Source organism: Struthio camelus, chromosome 4 (genome assembly GCF_040807025.1).
Source record: "Struthio camelus isolate bStrCam1 chromosome 4, bStrCam1.hap1, whole genome shotgun sequence".
In the NCBI taxonomy this organism is placed as follows: Eukaryota; Metazoa; Chordata; class Aves; order Struthioniformes; family Struthionidae; genus Struthio; species Struthio camelus.
In genome coordinates, this window is record NC_090945.1 from 37986710 (window position 1) to 38005209 (window position 18500).

The 18500-nt window shown below is 40.5% G+C and overlaps 1 protein-coding gene across 4 annotated transcripts in view; it reads right to left on the minus strand.

The window, feature by feature from the left end:
* The window catches only part of GATB (glutamyl-tRNA amidotransferase subunit B), a 42251-nt gene that overhangs the window by 11737 nt on the left and 12014 nt on the right, over positions 1-18500 (minus strand). For 3 of the 4 annotated variants that reach the window (XM_068942288.1, XM_068942289.1, XM_068942287.1), the window contains 8 exons: positions 18211-18265; positions 16007-16120; positions 12743-12941; positions 11650-11772; positions 8268-8381; positions 7079-7163; positions 6303-6347; positions 4060-4249 (listed from right to left, as the gene is read on the minus strand). In XM_068942288.1, coding sequence (XP_068798389.1) covers positions 4060-4249; positions 6303-6347; positions 7079-7163; positions 8268-8381; positions 11650-11772; positions 12743-12941; positions 16007-16120; positions 18211-18265 — 925 coding nt within the window. The remainder of the gene's footprint in view (positions 1-4059; positions 4250-6302; positions 6348-7078; positions 7164-8267; positions 8382-11649; positions 11773-12742; positions 12942-16006; positions 16121-18210; positions 18266-18500) is intronic. The other variant, XM_068942286.1, reaches the window with a different exon arrangement.

The following is an 18500-nucleotide window of genomic DNA, read 5'->3' on the forward strand; positions in this document are numbered from 1 at the left end:
TTTTTTCTTCTTTTTTTTTTTAAAGAGACTGTCATTTTCTGTAGCCAAAGAGGAGGAAAACCCAGCAACGCTAGACTGAAATGAATAAGGCAGAGTGTCAAAACATCAGAACGAGAGACAGAAAAGAAACATTTTCCTTATTTTCTTGTCATATAAAAAACCTGCAAGAATAACTTGATTCTCTTCGATTTGTAGCTATTCTGTACTGCTTTAAGTTGACTTTAATCTGCTGTGCATTTTGGTCAACTCTTCTCAGGTCAAATTCTCTTAAAGTACCAAATTAATTTCAATGACTCTCACTCAAAAGAGAAAGGACCTTGTTAAGCTTGGGGAAAAAAAAAAAAAAAAAAACAGGGGCACCTCTGACACTGAGCTCTATCATCCATCATTTAAAAAAAAAAAAACATCAAAATCTTAACTAAGATCCTTCCTACTAATCTAAGCGTCATCAGTTTCCCATGTTCTGTCCATACTAGGTATTTCTGCTTCTGTATTTCTACATCATAGCTTATGAAGAGTTAACATACTCACATACACAAACCTGTCCCTTGTGACAAAACTGAGCTGAAAACCACTGCAAGCCATAACATTCTGGTTTACAGGAGTGTTAACTGACTGCCTCACTTAATTCTGAATAACATATTTTAATCTTCATAGAAGGGAAAACAGAATTCTGGAATTACAGCACTGTGTTTGTGATGGAGGGCCACTTGGTGCTCTCATTATATGCCAAATACATTGCAACTTGCTCTTTAGAATCTCACTGGCATGAAATCTGGCATACAATATGTCAACCAGATGCAAATTTCTTTCTTAAACATGGTCTAAAACGATCATTTAATAGTACTGAGATGTCAAAAAACTAGTGGCTGAGTGATTTCAGATGCTTTTTTAAGCAGTTTAAAACAATATGCTATTTTAGAAAATACCATGGATGTAATTTTTAGAGACATTTGGTCTGTAATGCAAACCTGTGCTTTTAAAGAACAATGATGCTTCCTAAAAAACTGAAGATGAAAGCTACATCATTGTTCAGAAATCAAACCTCATTTTCTGCTTTCTTCTTCCCATTTTCACTCTCACAGTTCCCACAACAACTGGCTCTGGGGTAACAACTGCAGCAAAAATGTGCCAGATTGTTAAGAGAAAAAAACCACAATATCTAGCCTGTTAAAGCCGACAAGCAGAGCAGTCAATGAAAGACGGTTCACATTTCTTCATGTAGCTTCTTAGGAAACGATTCAAGTCGCAAAGATAAGCATAAATTCACCTGCATACCAACGTACGTTGAGAACAGCATGTCATAAACAAAATGGTCAAATACTACTTTTACAGCATCCCTCTTCCGAGTGTTCAAAGGACTCACAAATGTAATTGTCCCACCAAACAAACAAGTCAGAGCTCAAGTGCAATTGCCACTGTTATCTAAGTGAGCACTCATATAGTAAACATATAGGAAGAAGATCTGAAATTCAGACAAGAAAGGAAGTGATGAGTCCAGTCTTTTCTAATGCTGTATTTTGACAACTGATCTACTTTTTGGCGGAACCTCTTTGGACCTCAACATGCTTTCTGAAAACAAAATGTCACATTAATGTCTACATCAATACATTTCCAGTTTTGCCTCAATAGGAAGTAAGACAAAATACCATATCACCATACCTGGCAAAGTTCTCAGAGATCCTTCTTGACTAAAGAACTGTATTTTACAGCCTACCAATTTACACAACAAATTAGAAATTGCATGCATAAATCAAGTCCCTCAAGCCCATGTAGCATGCCTGGCTCAAAGAATGGTATCTTTATGAATAAGTAGGATTTTGCATGAAGAAAATCATAATCTTCATTTATTATTGCAATTTATGTAAAACTATCAAAAATCTAGCAGTTTACACTTAAGAAGCCCAAGATATAAAGATATTCACAGCTAAAGCTCTCCTTCCATTTCAGCTCATCTTGTAATTAGGCAAAGCAGAAGTCTCATGGCTGTCATTCTCAATACTGCAGTACACACAGGCAGTCATTGCATACGTTCGGTATAATGAAGTAAGCTACAGAACTAACTTGCATTTTGAAGTATGGCATTGTTTTAACATAACTTTGCTGCATAATCTTTTCTTTAACAAGCTGGCACAGAATAGCGATTTTGCGTTTTAGAGGCATTCCTCTACCACTGCCATTTATTTAATGAGCACTCCTGGGTGCCTTAACCTGAAAGAGTGCTCATTAGATTTGGGCATCTGGTCCTATCAGCAGTCTTCTGTAACTTCTGATGTAAGCTTAACACAGCAATGGACATACCATTTTCAGATGAATTAAGGTTAACTACTCTCCCAGTGAACAGGCAAGCAACTTTTATGGAGAGTATACATGCTGACATCCAAATGCACAATAACAGAAGACCCACAATGAGGAACTAGTTCATCTCATGTGTTTAGATAAATGCAGTATCTTATTACAAGCTGCATCTCAAATTTCTGCTTGGAGCCTGCTCATTATCTTACACGTTACAAAAAGGAAGAAATTAAAGAAAGAAGAAGAAAAGGCAGTAGAGTATTGCAGGGAAGAGCTGAAAAGAAAGGGGAGTTGCTGAGGCAAATACATGGGACTAACTGCTAGAGATGGCAGAAGCTGCATAGTGGAAGCCATTGATACACGATTGCGACAGGGCAAGAAGTAGGTTGCTGTCAAGTGAAAGGAGGCGGGGAGAAGAATAAAAAAAGGTCAAAGAAAAGGGTGCTGGATCTATTTCCTCTTCTGAGCTTTTTTATTTTAATATGTAAGAAGTTTGTTGAGGTGAAGAAAACGCACGCATGGAGAGGGCTGCTAAATCACTTTTTGCAACTTTCATAACGAAATAGAAAGGTAAAATACTACTGTCTACCTGACACCTCTCAAGGCTATGACTGATGAGGCTTATGACAGATCTGCCCACCAAACAGTGAAAGAGCTGCAACTCCCTGAAACAGTACACACCCACAAAAGCAGTTTTCCTAGCAGCTTTCTTCAGAAGAAAGAATCACTTCTTTCTGTAGAATCAGCTTCTACAGAAGTGTATTCAAATACAGACATAAAAAGGAGGGATATTAGGTAGCTAAGTCAGGTGCACTACTCTCCCTGCATCCATAGTTAAAGGAAAGAAACTCCTCCAGGGGAGGATTTAAAGTACTTAAGGTTCTGCTCTGAATCATACGCTGAATAAGTCTTTCTTTGCTGTCTCCGCTGATCACAGAGGTAACCAAAGGAGGACACTGCCCAAGGTTAGGTGGCTAGGTGAAGTGTTTAACAATGGGTGGGTACGCTAACGCCCACACAGTTATTACTGGCAGAGACGCTGCAGTTTGTATTTGAGAGGCTCAGAGTTCTTTGGAATAATTTTGGAAGTTATGAGATTCTGCTGCCATTTCCTCAGTTACATCCACATTTGCTGCATCCTTTTCTTTCCCATGCCCTCTTCTGAACCTATCCCCTGTAAACTGCATTTCGAGGTCAAAGTTGATCTTGTACAGCCATTTTCTGTTTTTATATTTGACTAAGTCTGGGTGTTTCAGAACAATGTAGAAAACAGACTGATTTGGGCACGTGAAGCTGAAAGATTTAAACTACAGGTTTTCCTTCTGCAGTCAGGAAAAGATGCCTATTAATTTGTTGTATACTGACAATGTGCCCAGTCTTGTACCAGACTCAAAGACAAGAAGAGCCTGTGCTTGAAGACACGGATTTGTCAGCAGGAAGCTGTACATATGCTGCAGTCAGTTACTGCTTTGTCCATGTGCAGACAGGCAAGATCAATATTAAGTAACAGTTATTTGCCTGCACTTTGCTTAGGAAAAGCTTCTTCTAGGCACACCGTACAGTTTCTTTTTTCCCCCCACTGTTCTGTGTATATGGCTCCAAGGTACAAAGCAGGCAATGTGTTAGACATTTCCAATGAATGTTGGAAACGAAAAAAATCCATGAGTGCTGACAGCTGGTTAATACGACATTTGTGAATGTTTTCAAAACCACTGAAACCTTGAAGTTTCTTAGTTTATTTTAGCACTTGATCAATAGACCTACCAATAAGGTGAAGCTGTGTTCAGGAAGAATCCCATACAGTTCAACAAGCTTTGCTCTCGTCACACTGGGGAGGTCAGGAAGTCTCTCTCGAATCCAATCAATATTTACTACTTGCTGATGGTTCATATCAACTGGCAAAGATCTGGCATCATACAGAATCAATGGAGGAAGATTTGGCTCCGGCATGAACCTAGTGAAAATTAAGAAAAATTATTTCCTTATAATTATTTTTAGTCAGAAGCTCAACAACAGGAATAAAATCTATATGACAAAGTTTTTGGTTCTCTGGAAGTTATATCACTGCTTTAAGTAAAATATGCAAAATTCAAAACTTGGTATATTACTCTCTAGTAGTAAGAGATAAGTTCCCAAACTGCTGCAAAGCCTCTTTTTATCTGCCACTGATTGTGAAAAAGCGCAATTAAAACAATTCTGCACCTAAAATAATAATAATAATAAAAAAAGATGTGGAAACAACCTATTCCTTTTGGCATCAAGCATGAATTGTGGATCTGGACAGCAAGGGGAGTAGACTGGCAAGGAGAAACCAAGACTGGCAGGCAATTGCCAGGAGTGATCCATGCAGGTTGCAACCTTTCCATCCTAACCTCACAAATCTTGATAAAAGCTCATGCTGTGCTAAAAGCAAAGTTACTGTGCTCAGCAGGGTGCCATCACAGAACAAAAGAATCCCTTAAAGAGAAGGCCTATTCAAACCACCCAAATAGCTTTGCGATTGCAGCAGAAACCTCACTCTTATATCATCAAATGAGGGCTTCATAAACATCAGAATAAAGGACATTTGGGCACACTCTATGCTTACTGTAGTAATTTCTATTTCAAATCTCCCTAACTGAGAATTTTAAGTTCAATGTATCATGCGCAGCAGTAACTTACAAAAAAATCTGAAAACCAGTTTAATACTGATTGTCATAATCTTTCTGGTCTTCATTTCAAATATGTGAGACTCACCAGTCCTGCCTAAGTTTTCCTAAATTTTGGTTTTTTTTAACATTTGCTCAAATTAATCTCGCTAAATAAATGTCAAGCCTGCCACTATCACATTAAGGAATTCTTAAAATGACCACTGCCTTTTTATGCTGCATTTCTAAAAATGCTAATTTGAAAAGCAGATTTGAAGTTCTTTTCAAAATCCTCGCTCCACTCTGATCAGATCAGTGGCAGAATATACACCGATATACCAGGAACATAGATATGGCAAAGCTAAGAGGCTCTAAAAGTTCCCACTGCACAACGACAGTTCTCCAGCTGGGAAATGAACTCTGGTGGGGAGTGCAGAGTAAAGGGAAGACTGTCTCTGGGATGCAGAACAGGGAAGGGAACTACTGGCTGGATCAATGCTAAGATGGCACCGACCAGGTGAGAAGGCAGGCCTGCAGAGAGCAGGAGAAGGGGAGCCCGGAGTCCTCAGCAGTCACTGAGCTGCTGACTCTTCCCAGACTGCTGTCCCCCCAGACACCACTGTGGTTACCTCCCATTCCAGGGCACTCAGCAGCTGTCGGCGCCCTAAATTATTGCTTTGCAGTGCCATCTCAATGCTTTTTCCCAGCAACAATGCCTCCTGACAATCACCATGCCTGGTCCCCCCTCTCTCTCAGTAGCTCCTTCTTGGGTGGCTATTTACCCTTTCATTGAGCCTGGCTGACTTTGCTGAAAGCAGAGGAAGAGTAGTCACGCAAACCACATTAGCGATCAAAGGGCGATGGCTGACATCTCACACTAGTGAAAGGCAGGAAGTTCTTAGCAGGATAATATCTTAAGTAGGTCTAGGCAGATCTTAAGGCAGACACCTGCCTATAAGTGCTGACAACTTTCAACAGTAGCTAGGATTTTCAAACAGTGCCTATGATCACAGAATTCAAGCATAAAAAGGCAGGGTCTACTAAATGAATATTCCTATTTCCTATTACATCAGGGCACTCCTAAGAATACATGTCTACTGATCACACAACAAACCTTCAACTTATCCACTCTGAGCCAACGCATTCCAGTTGTAGTGTGTGGTAAGGATCTATGGGCTTCAGCAGAACAAGACACAGTCCCAGATCTGAACTGTTTGGACTAGCCCTGATTGTGATAGGTCTCCTTCCCTTCCAGCGGAAGGTTCACTTCTAATACATTCTGTATTGACAGACTTCACATGCTCATTATACTGTCTACATGCAAGAGATGAAGTTAAGATCTCTGTTCTTGTAATTTCAACTTTATTTAAAAAGAATTACCTATAATCCTGTTTCCCTTCTTTATCTCTCATTGGTATAGTGCACCTAAAAGAAAACAACGCAGGTAAGATGCAGTATTTGGTACGCTGCAGAATGAGTTTTCTGGCAAAAAACACAAAACAAAAACTTCACCTCACAAAGATAAGGAGAGCTTCCTCCAGCCACTTCAAAGAAAGTGTGTATGTAACAGGGCAGTCATTTTCACCTAAACACCGCTTGATGTAGCACTTACCATTGCTTCCAGTATTACACAGATATTCCCCTGGTAAGTAAGTAAAATATGTCCGCTAGTCCTGAGGCGACAAAGTGAACGCATCTGGGGCACTGCTCTACAGCCTTTCCCACTAGCCCTCACTGGATGTTTTAGTGAAGGAAAAAAAAAAAAAAATCACAGAATTCAGACTAATTTCTTTTCAGAAGTCTGCTCTAAGTGACTTCCACCTAATTCTAGGACTGCTCCTAAATCTGCCAGTCTCTTGACTGACACTATGGGACTATAGGGAAGTCACTTCACTTCTCTGTGTCCGTTTCCCCTTCCATTATTTGCCTGTCTTGTCCATTTAGACTGCAGAGCAGGAACTCCACGCACAGTCTGTTGTGTGAAAGCCTCAACTCTAAGAATGAATTACTCTCTATGATAGGACTACGCTTGTGAACATTAGCTTTAAAAGACCGAGGTAGAGTGATACCATGTTATTTCTCCTGATCATGTCACTTGGTATCCCTGGCATTCTAAAGCTGCTATTCCCAATATTCTACTAAAATAAAGAGCTCACCCAAGCTTGGAATCAAAGGCTCTTGTTTCATTCAGAATTGTCCCTCCATTTTCAAGTTCTTCAATCTGCCTCTGTATTTCATAGTCTGACAGCAACAAAAGAAAAAGAATAAGCTTGTTACACTGCACTATTAGCTTTTATACACTTGACTATTTCATTTTTCACTGCTATATAATAATGGAAAAGTTTGTTGTTTTAATCTTAACGAAAGCAACAGCAGTGCTTACAGGCAGAATTATCAGTCACTGTCTCTCTCTCCAGCACTGTTTCTTTCTTTTGCGTGTTTTCCTCATCCTCTTTCTTTCTCTTTCAACAGAAAACGTTTCTCCCAGGCACTGCAGCCAAGCCACACATTCCTAGTTACCTTCCTATCACCCAGCTGAGTATTTGGAACAAGAATTCTCATCCCCTTCATGCCAGTTTTGTTTTGGAGATGTAATAATCATGCTTTCTTGCTCCTACCCAAGCTGCATGCTCTCTGAACTTGACACACACCGTCTATTGTACTCAGCTGAAAGCTATCAATTTCATCTGCAGACACAGAGCTACTGATAACACAGATCAGAGCTGAACACACTAAACACCGAATCATCTGCTTTGTTCTTTTGGCAGGCGTAGGGTCACCTCTGCAAGAAAACTGCAGTCTAACATGGCGGCTACCCCTGGAGTATCCTCTACCAAGATATATTTTGTCAGGGAGCAGCAAGAGCAGGGCTGTTTCACAAAGGGGGACAAGCTAGGAGCTAAGGATGACTGCAACACAAGGAGCGCCCTCACTGACCAGAGACAGTCTGACAGGGCCTGCACAGCACGGACTGAGCTGTGTGCTAGTAACAAGGTCCATCAACCCAGTCAGGGTGAGGGGGTGCATCAGGTCCAGGTCCATCCAGGGAGTCCAGTCAGAAGCAGCAGAAGATGCGACCAGCGACAAGACTGGACACACAACTACAGTGTAGGTCCAAGGTCCATATGGAGACAGGCACACCTATGATGTAGTTCAGGCAAAGTTCAGGCCTGAGCTTAAATGGGACTCCTGGACCCATGAGCAGAGTGTGTAGGTGGGAGTCCCAGGTGAAGCTAGTCAAGGCAATTAAGTCCTATTAGTGCACTCAGGACCCTGACATATTTCACTTACTGAGAACACATAAAATATCTACAGTGCTCCAGTAATGAGGTAACCATCATTTACCTACTGCTTTTGCCAGGAATCGCATGCTATTGATATTCTTCACTTCAGTCCTCACTCCATAAGGCTCTCCGGGGTGATGCACAGAAACATTGGCATCCACTCTCAGCTGACCCTCTGTAAAAGGAAACCTCATCAATAGAATAGTCTGCCCGGCACACTAGAATAAAAACCTTGGCATGCATTGATAAACTGCACATTATGCGCAGGGCATTAATAGAGGACTTCCATATGTTCAGAAATGAGTAACAGCCATCTCACAGTAGCTTTCTGTTTATGATTCCATTCCAAACCTCTGATCCAGTCATTCAAAATTTTCTGAGATTACAACTTTTTTTTTTTTTTTTAAATAGTATTGCTCATCATTCCTCTCAGAGGAAACTGTATAGCACAGTAAAGGGCAGATCCTCTAAGTGAAGATCCATATAGCGAGAATAGTTTCTGATTCACAGCTCTTAAAGAAAGGGCAGAATTAGACAAGTCATTTAAAGTGGTGGACTGAAAGCTTCCATTCTTCTAAAAACAGCACAAAAACACCTTTTGGAATTACGACTTGATGGATACATACTAACCTAGCACGGAACACAAAAACTTGCAGTTGAATAGATTTACTAAGGCGTCCTTGGGAATTTACAGCTCAAGGACAAAATGTCAGAAATAGTGAATTTTTTGTAATTTTTTTTCCCCCCTCTGCTTCAAGTAACTGCAATCTTTTCCCCAAACAAACTTCCCTGGCTGCCAAAACCTGAAACCGAATACAAAGTTATACCTAAACAAATCTCACACTTTTAGTGCATAAATGGGCTAATGTTCGCAGGGATCCTTTCTAATTCAACCACAAGTAACTCAGAATTTTATCCTTACAAGTTTTGTCCCTCTAAAGACCTCCCTTCTAAGGAGAGAAGTTTGCCACCATTAGTCAACTGAGGGGGAAAAAGAAACCTGAGAGGTTACACTATAAAAGACACATCATTTTTCCCATATTGCACAGAGAACATCTCTAGACTTCCTCTTTGTTGTTTAATTTCAAATACAGATAAAAAGAAACAAAACATGTGATGTTTCTATATAGCAGCAGTACTAAAGAAAATGCAAAACAGCTCAGTGTTAAACCTGCAAAGAAGTCTACAGCTTCAAAACCCATTCCAGTCAATGGATGTAAACTGACTACAGAGGACTTGGTACATTCTGTAAAAGTAGGCTGGATGTCAGCACATCAATTTTCTCTGTCTTCACAGAGTCTTGCCAGACACGTAAATGAAGGACAAAGGTGCTGGAATGACCCAACTTCTCTTGAAAGAGAAATGTTTTGCACGGGCTCATTCTTTGGGGTGAAACGAGTACTTGTTCCAACAGAGGAATATTCTTGTCTTGTCCTTGCTTCATTTTGAGACATGGCCTGCTTCTACTTGGATGCAGGTGTCAATGTGACAAGACAATGAAGTTAATCAACCGTAAGTGAAAGGAGAGCCAGGCACCATGTGTTCTTAAAAAGGCTTTCTCCCTGTAAGCCCAGCTCCTTTTCCCATTTGATCATTTTGCAATGAAATCATGTTTTCATTTGTCTGTTGTCAATGAAATAAGAGCCGATAAAACTGGGTGTTTGTCTTCACTGAACACACAAGTAGAACGAAGGTAAAATGAGAGCAAGTAGAGCCCTTATTTAAAAGCTAGGAATTACGGTGAGGGAAAAATCACAGTAGAAAGCTCTTTAAAAGACCACTTGAAAAAAAAAATCCAAATACTTTTAAAGTCAATTATATTGGAGGGAAAATATTTCCAATATTGGAGTCCTCCTTTAAAGTCAGAATTCTCAATGCAGCAGAAGATACCACAGTGCAACTCCAACGGAACTCCTAGGGCCAAATTCAGTGGTGATAAATGACTGCATATGGATACCAAGGCCTGTGAAGAAGTGTGCAAAATGGGTGCTTAATTTTAAACAACCATCCCCCATCTGATGCGTGTAAAACTAGTGTGAATAAAGATTCAGACAGAAGTAGCAAGTAGGACAAGGCACTGTGTCAACATATATAATGCCTAGCCATTATTACTTCTCTCCTTACGTTAAATTAGACTAGAAGTCCTAGCCAACATTTCTTGGGTCACATCAGTCTTGGGTGATACATGGACTGCTCTGACTGAAATCTCTAGGACATGTATCCACTTATACCATGGCCTGAATTTGTTGCTAGATCAGTAAGGCCAACCATCATGGGCAAAAATATAGCTTAAATTGTGAACACTAACAGGCAGCACATGTTTGGGTATACATGCGCCTATGAACAAACGCCCAAAATTGTACTTTTGAATTCTCAAACAGAAGCCTGCTACTTGCTAGCTGCAACCATGAGCTGGTTGTAAATTTTGATAACACTAGGACCAAGAAAAAGTGGCATATCCTGAATTCTCCAATTAACAAAAAGACAAGAGAGAGAACCACCAATTAGGAAGCTGATCACACGTACTTCTGCAGCCTATTTGGATTGGGAAAGCTGGGGCCTTAGGGTTCCAGAAAGAAGAGCTGGTGTCAAAATAAGGGTTTCCCAAAAGTGGTCTCAGAAAGAAGGTGAAGACCTTGACTGGAGGAGAGATCCTGGAAGTGGGGAAAGATCCTGAAATCTGAGAGATGCATAAAGATGAACGCTGGGGGAAGCCCAGGGACCCTTGCTGGTAATGCTAGAGACTGGTATCTGCAAGCAGCTGCGGAGCACAAACTGACATGACTTTCTGCCTGACCTCCCCAGACCAGCAGCGATCTGGGATAATACTGGGAAAGGCAGTCGAGGATAATACTGGAGGTCAGGGAAGGAGTGTGCGAAATAATCAAGTAGAGTAATATCTCTAGTCTCATTGCTTCTTAAATAAATCCCAGTATCCAGATCTGCTATGGGTTGTCACTGACTGTCTCATCTGTGACACCAATACAGGTTTACTGCTTACACCCATCTTGTGAACAACTGAGACCTGTCACACAGCTTACCACACAATGCATGCTCTCACTGACTTTGGCCCGTAACTTCCATATTCCGTAACTAATCATCACTACAGAGCTTCTGTGCTGCAGCTCTGTGGCAAACAAGATGAGGACAGACAGGGAGAAACACCACAAGAACTGGACGTTCCTTCCTGCCTATTAATTTATCCTGAAAATTACTGTGAGGTGATATAAAATCTAACACTGCAAAGCTTTGCAGAGGAAGGTAGGCCCATAAGGGCACTTGAAGCATGGCACACATTAGGATAGGCTCTGAGGATTTTAAAAACAACAGCGAGAAAAGGCTGTGTTAAGCAACTGTAGAGCAAAATAACCAGAAGCTGCAAAACTCCTGGAAATGCAGAGAATTACAGGTGACAAGAGAACATGCCCTTCCTCCTTCCATACCTGCCATGATTGCTTGGCTGCTCCCAAGTGTTTGAAGAATAAGCTGAAGCTCTCTGACTGCTGCAGCTGCTTCTTCCCCACAGCACATATCAGGCTCCATGACAACCTCCATGAGGCCGACTCCTATCAGCGAAAGAGACAAGAGATTTCCAACAATAGCTTTTGATCTCGGCATATTAGAGTGCAACTGGCTAAGCACATGAAAGCACTTGGGTTTATTTTGAAAAAATAAAAACCCATGTATTATTTAGTAACTAACACAATGGACCTAGCTGCAGATTGCTATAAAAACCTTCTCCTCCTTTTATTTTTTAAAGGAACAGGCAAACAGCAGACATTCCTTCAGCCCTTGATGACATGCGGAACAGAAGGAAACTTGGCCTTTCTCTCAGAGAACTCCTATTTAAAGCCTGTCTGATTTCAGATTCAAATTTATTTTTCTTAAACTACTTTTGGAACAGACAGAGCTATAAACAGATGTACTCTAGCATGCAGTTTGAGGATCCAGCCTTCAGAGAACATGAGCAATGGACACTGGAGCACTATCTCTCTGTTAGGCTACGCTGTCCAGGTTACTGCCTGTGTTGCGTACTAACTTGGTTCATGTAGTTTACAGTTTCAAAGTTTAAAGACAGTTTTCTCTACACTTTTTCAAAGCTAATAATTAAAAGAAATGTCTGATTCACGCAGTGACAATTCCAACATCTACTCCTTCTATTCACAGAATTGCTTCATAAAGGTTTCTGCGATTTTTTTTTTTTTTTTCTCTGAAAACAATGCTTACAGCGGCAAGAACTTAAACAGCTCTCTGAGCTGAGCGGCTGTGAGAGACTGACGGTTCTGGGGAATTGGAGCCAACCTGCCATTGCCAAATGCCATCAGCCAACAACCATGAGAAAGGCCCAGTGGTCATTAAAAAAAATGCATGCATTCCCCTGCTTCAAATGTAATGGTCACTGTGATTTGTTCTGATTTTCAGCGAAAGAGACATCAGGTTGTTCTAATTTTCTGCCTGTTCCCTGTCACCCATCTACCTTTAAAGACTCATCTTACAGAGAAGAGAGGGAAAAATAGGAAAATAATCCAAGCCTACCAGCCCTATTCAGGTCAATGAGAGTCTGGCTCCTTGCGTCATCATGGAGACTCTTTCCACTGTCTTGCTCCAATTGGATTTGCTTAATCCTCACAGTTTTGGTCACCATCTGGCTCATTTTGTTGTCCACGCAGAGACTGTACGACAGACTCCCATTCACTGCAATAGGAACTCTTTGCTGAGTGATTTGATAGCCAGCCTGTCAACAAAATTAGCTGTATGGTCAAATAAAACATTTACTTTACAGAAAGCAGCAGCATGGCCAAATGCAGATATTACAGACTAAATTTTCCACAGTGACCTAAGTGAGTGATAGAACACATGCACGAGCAAGTTCACAAGCTTTATTGCTTCACTGGAAGGGAGGGAAACTTGAAGACGGAACTAGAATTCAAACTAACTGTGACTAGTTGTAGAGCTGGGAAAAATAGAAGAGCAGTCCTGAATAAGGCAAGTATAAAGATACTATAGTAATGCAGAAATAATCAATAACCAACTGCACAAACACTTGCCATGGATGACAACTCTTGCTGATGCTGTCTTGGGGCAGGATACGGACTAGAAGAATTTCTTCCAGGCCTGTGCTTCTGTCATCATGTTGTATCTTGTCTGAAGACCCTAACCCTACCTCCACCCCAAATTTGCACTATCACTCATCTTCCTATCAGGCTGAATCTCCCTCCCTGCCTGTTCAGAACCTATTTACTGGGGGGTAGGGAGGAGGTGCAGAGGAAGAAATTAGAAGGTGAAGGGGGGGGGAAAATCAAGAAAATGAGGACATTTAGTTTCATCAATGCAGCAATTTTACCAGCTAGACATTACAACTCCACATAAGGCACACAGCTGATAAATGCCATAGCAGACTTGGGGCTCCACTGAAGGAGGAAACTGCCAGTCAGACAAAAGGCTGCCAGTGACAAGATATTGGAATCACTGCACTGACCGAAGAATATAGGAGTGAATAATTTACTCTGTTGAGGTAGGGTCCCCATCTCCTCCTCCCTGCTAGCAAGCTCAGTGGTGAGAATTAAAAAAAGCCTGCCAGATTTCAATGAATTGGGAGGAGTATTTGTTTTCCAAGAAGGAAGGCTGTTACTCCAAAGTTTGGAGATGTTGATAGTGCACTGGGGTGGAGGGCACTGGTCTGGTACACTGAACAGCTCAGTTTAGATGATGAAGTGCATGACCTTCTAGCCATAATCACTACAATAAAAATAAAATAGATGACTCTATGCAGTCTATGCTAAGCACACGGTTTTTCCCACCTCCTACAGCTTCTCGTTAAAATGTTTTTTTTTTTAGGCCTCAAATAATGAGTGACAATAAATAGAAAGAATCCTATTTCCCATTCACTGCCCCATGTTCAGGACTAAAAATAATCTCATTGTCAAAAGACCTTAAGAGTAGGATTTATTTTATCTGTTCTACACAGCTCTTTAGCCTAAACTCTACATCTTAATACAGGGTTCCCGACTGGACTGTTTCACTATGATATGCAGGTCAGGCAGTTTATTGTCAGTGTTTTAAACAGAAGCCAGCCACTAGAAAACCAGAATTATGTGTTTCAACCTAATAAAATGTGTCAGTATCTCCTTGACTCAAATTTCCATGCTTATCTGACCAGAGGATTCTGCAGTTCAGGTCAGCAGGCAACAGCAGCACACAGCGTGTCTTTCACCTCACTCTCCTCTAAACAAATGGATGAGATTTCTTTTACATGGCAACAATCTTCGATACAGTTTCTATGCAGTAGTTTGATAGCAGGAGAAATCACAAGAAGAAAATCTGATACTGTTTTCAGTTTAACAGCAGAACCACCAGAGGTAGGATGCAAACAGATCCGTGATGTTTTTGGTGCTTCTTTATGACGTAAAAAAGAATTCTTAAAGTTGCGTTTATTTCTTGCTATTTCATATTTTTTCTCCTTCTGGCCTGGAAACGGTCCTTGAGATAGCATTGTAATTAAAAGAAAGTACTAAGATTCCAAAGCGATCTGTTTCACACCCCTAATAGCTCACTATTGAAGCTCACTTACAGAATCCCCAACAATAAGACCTCTTGATAGCTCACAAATACTAATAAAGTTATCCCCGCAAGCTAAATCAGCAATTATATCAACTTTATAGAAGGGAAACTAAGAGTCACGGGTTCCCGACAAAGACGACGACAGTACTCAGATCTCCTCTGAGAGCCAGATCTCGAGCGGACAACCGTAATACCATTCTCTTTCCAAGGTGAGAAGCAAGTGTATTTGAATGTATGTGTTTTAGGTGACTTCAAAGTATTTCCAATGCCTGAACAAACAGTAGGAGAGAACGTAGTCCAGTTAATAACACAGCACCTTATTACATTGATTTGAGACCTCAGAAATCTCCTAGTCTGTTTCTCTGAATATCTGGGACACCTCACCTAAAGAGAGGATAAACTAGCATGCCTGATCTTCCTCAGATAAAACAGAAGCAGATTTATTCTAAGCAGTCATCAGATCTTCACCCCTAAGATCAGAGGAACTAAAACTAGTGTTCCTCTCTTTGACAGGTTAGCGTTAAGTTGAACAGTCGGAACACACTAACAGAAAAAAAAAGTTTATAATTAGAAAGGTTTAACATCATTAAAACAGAAAAAAAGGTTCAAACTCTGCTGCATCCTGTTGTAATCACAGAAGTCAGGTCCTTAACTGATTTCACCATTCTTATGTTCACACCAAGCACAGTAAAATGCATTAGACTTTCGGCGATAGTTTTTTCCAAACATGAGAGCTACCAACAAACCATACCACAAAGACTCACTTTTAAATTTACTGGAACTCATGACTGAGCAAGTTTTAAAGGGACATTAAATATTTTTATGTCCTTAATCACAGAAAAAAGACACTATTACATTTATGCCTTTGAAACCTGTGTTTCTTATATATTCGTTTTAAACGAAGGACTATGATCAGACTGCGTTTACCCTAACAGATGATTAGTATTAAACACCAGGAATGGAAAACTTAAGGGGCAGAGCAGCTCCAGCCCCCAATTCAATTACTTAAGCCACTGGAATCGTGCAGCTAAGCAAGGAGTCAGCAATCAGAGCAATCATATTCAATCAGTGAACACCAGGGTACAGCTGTCTATTCATCAGAGCACAGCACAGCACCCCATTGGAGTAAGCAGAATGAAAACAGAATAAGCATCTCTTCGCTCATACCCTGTTGCCATTCATACTCCAGACTTATCCTTTTCTACAGCTGTAAAGGGACCAGCTAAACTGCATACTTACAGGCAGATCTGCATAGAAATAGTGTTTTCTGTCAAACAAGGACTTCTTGTTTATGCTGCAGTTGAGTGCCAGGCCTGTCATCACTGCTGCTTCTACACATCTCCTGTTGAGAACCTAAGGAAACACGACACACGATTTTGCTCAGATACTCAGTATGTAACAAATGCATTTCCCACACGCTGCCTTGTATGGAGCGTATATTCAATTTTGCTCGCCTTCAACCAGCATTATGTCTCTTTCCTTGTGTGGGTAGTTCTTACTCATCATTAAAGCAGTGGTAGCTACACATCAGCACAGTTTTAAGATAAAAAAAACATTTTGTCATGCCACAGGAGGAGATGGGCACTGTTCGGGCTTGCTACTTTTGTGAATACCCTAGTACTCTTGCACTCTCAAAGATAAGCCAATCACAGTAAATAATAATTGGCTTGTATCCAGCTGCCACCTCACTGGGAACATAGGGTTTCTGAGTTAGGGATTGGGGTGCTGTTTCAGTAGAACACCTCAGAACATGTGTACCTACACTGAATTCATGAGAATTCACACACAGACTTCTGTGCTTTGCTGAACAAGGATGAAATTAAGCACATTTATATGCTTTGCTAAAACGGAACCAGAGAGACATCAATTAATCCCATGGCACATGCACTTCCAGGACCCAGGGAACCCGTGGGCTTCAGGTTTTGCAGGATGTCACATGATCTGAAGACCCAGCAAGGCCTTCATGAAGAAATGAAGGAGTTGAACTGGGGCTGCAGTTCTTCCCACGGACCCAGCACTCAGTGCTACACCGTTCTACCTTCCCAGCAGGCTCAGGATTCTGAGGAGAAAGGTAATTCCATTCCGAAAAGTACTAACAAGCAGGGTCTCAAAGTTATGGTTTTTTTCAGATGTGCGCTCATTAATTTAACAATGAGTTCAACTAACATTAAATTGATAAGACTGAATTCGTCTTAAAATAACTCTGACATGCACACATTTGCAGTGTTTTGAAACAAGAGCAGAACTTTATCCATCTTATTTTGCTTTGTAGAGCTGCCAAGAAATCAATTTCCACCAGGACCATTAAAGGGGCACATTAGGTACAGGAATTTAAAAGACTTCATCTACATTCAGTAGAAAAAAGAAGCACAGATCTTAAGTATTATTTTCTTCAATATTTCTGAGTATTTACTTTCCATATACACCAGCCTGACTTCTGAGAACAGACTGAGCAGCTGCACTTTTCTCATCACCCACCTCTTCACTGCAAAAGGACTCTGCTTTACTCATCTAGTATTTGAGGAATCAAAACTTCACTGAAAAATAACAGAAATTCTTCATACAAAAGAAACTTAAAAATTGCTTCAGATCTTTACTGCAACTATATATGGCTAACTAGAACACATCTAACTACACATGGCTAACTAGAACACTACCCTGCTGGGGCAGATTATGTTTATTAAAATTTTTAAAAGATGCATAAAGGAAATTTTGAAAGAGGAAAGAGGAAGAACAATTTCCCCTTGAAATGCTGACCTGCAGCAAGACAAACCCAATTAGTTGCGACTGTAAACTGAAGTAGGCAACTTCAAAATGTTAATTTATTTTAGTATCATAGCTGCACTTCATTACTAGCACATGCTTCTATTTTCAGCAACTAAACACTGAAAATAGCATTTATCTTCCAGACAGTACAGATACAATTTTTTTTATCCTTTAAGGAAGCTTATCGCAATGTTAGTCCAATTTTGGAATATGTAAAATATCGTAACTTTTCTAACCACATAGGCAGTGTTTCTTCCTCTAAAGCCTTAGGGCACAATTCTAGTTAGGAAGGTCTATGCCAGTCAAGCCCTTTTAACAGGTGATCACCAAAAACCATTAAGGCTCCACACGGACTGGGTAGACTCAGAACACCACTGCACAAAGCAGTGAACAAATGCCCAATATCTTGCTATAATGTTTCCTGATGGTGAAGGGATTATGAACTGTTTCTGAATCCAAGAACAAGGTAAAACCCAAGCCACCAGTTGCAGTCAGTCAGTCTCAGAGCAGGTATGGTAATCGCAGGTGGAGTTTTGCTAGTGACTGCACTACAATTACCACCTTTGCCCACGTGCTCTTCCGCCTTTATTTCAAACAAGATAGAGTATATTCTACTCATCAGCCTAAGAGATAATACTATTTCAGGGGGAAAAAAATAATCCCTACATATATTTTACCTTAGTGAACTTCTGCACTTTTGCTGGTGATCCGTTTTGGTAGCTGTGGGGAAAACTGGTATAAAAATGTGAAGTATTGATTATTTTCTATGTAGTACTACTAAGCATTTAGATTAATGTGATGCATATGTATCCCCAATGCATTGGATCGTAACAGCCCAGTCATTGTATATGCGTCATTACTCATGCACTAGTAAAACTTTCTGTGCTATCTCTTTATTGACCTCTGTGGCAATAACAGACATTGCAAATTGAATCTTTTCCACCGTGCCATACTGAGATGTCTACCA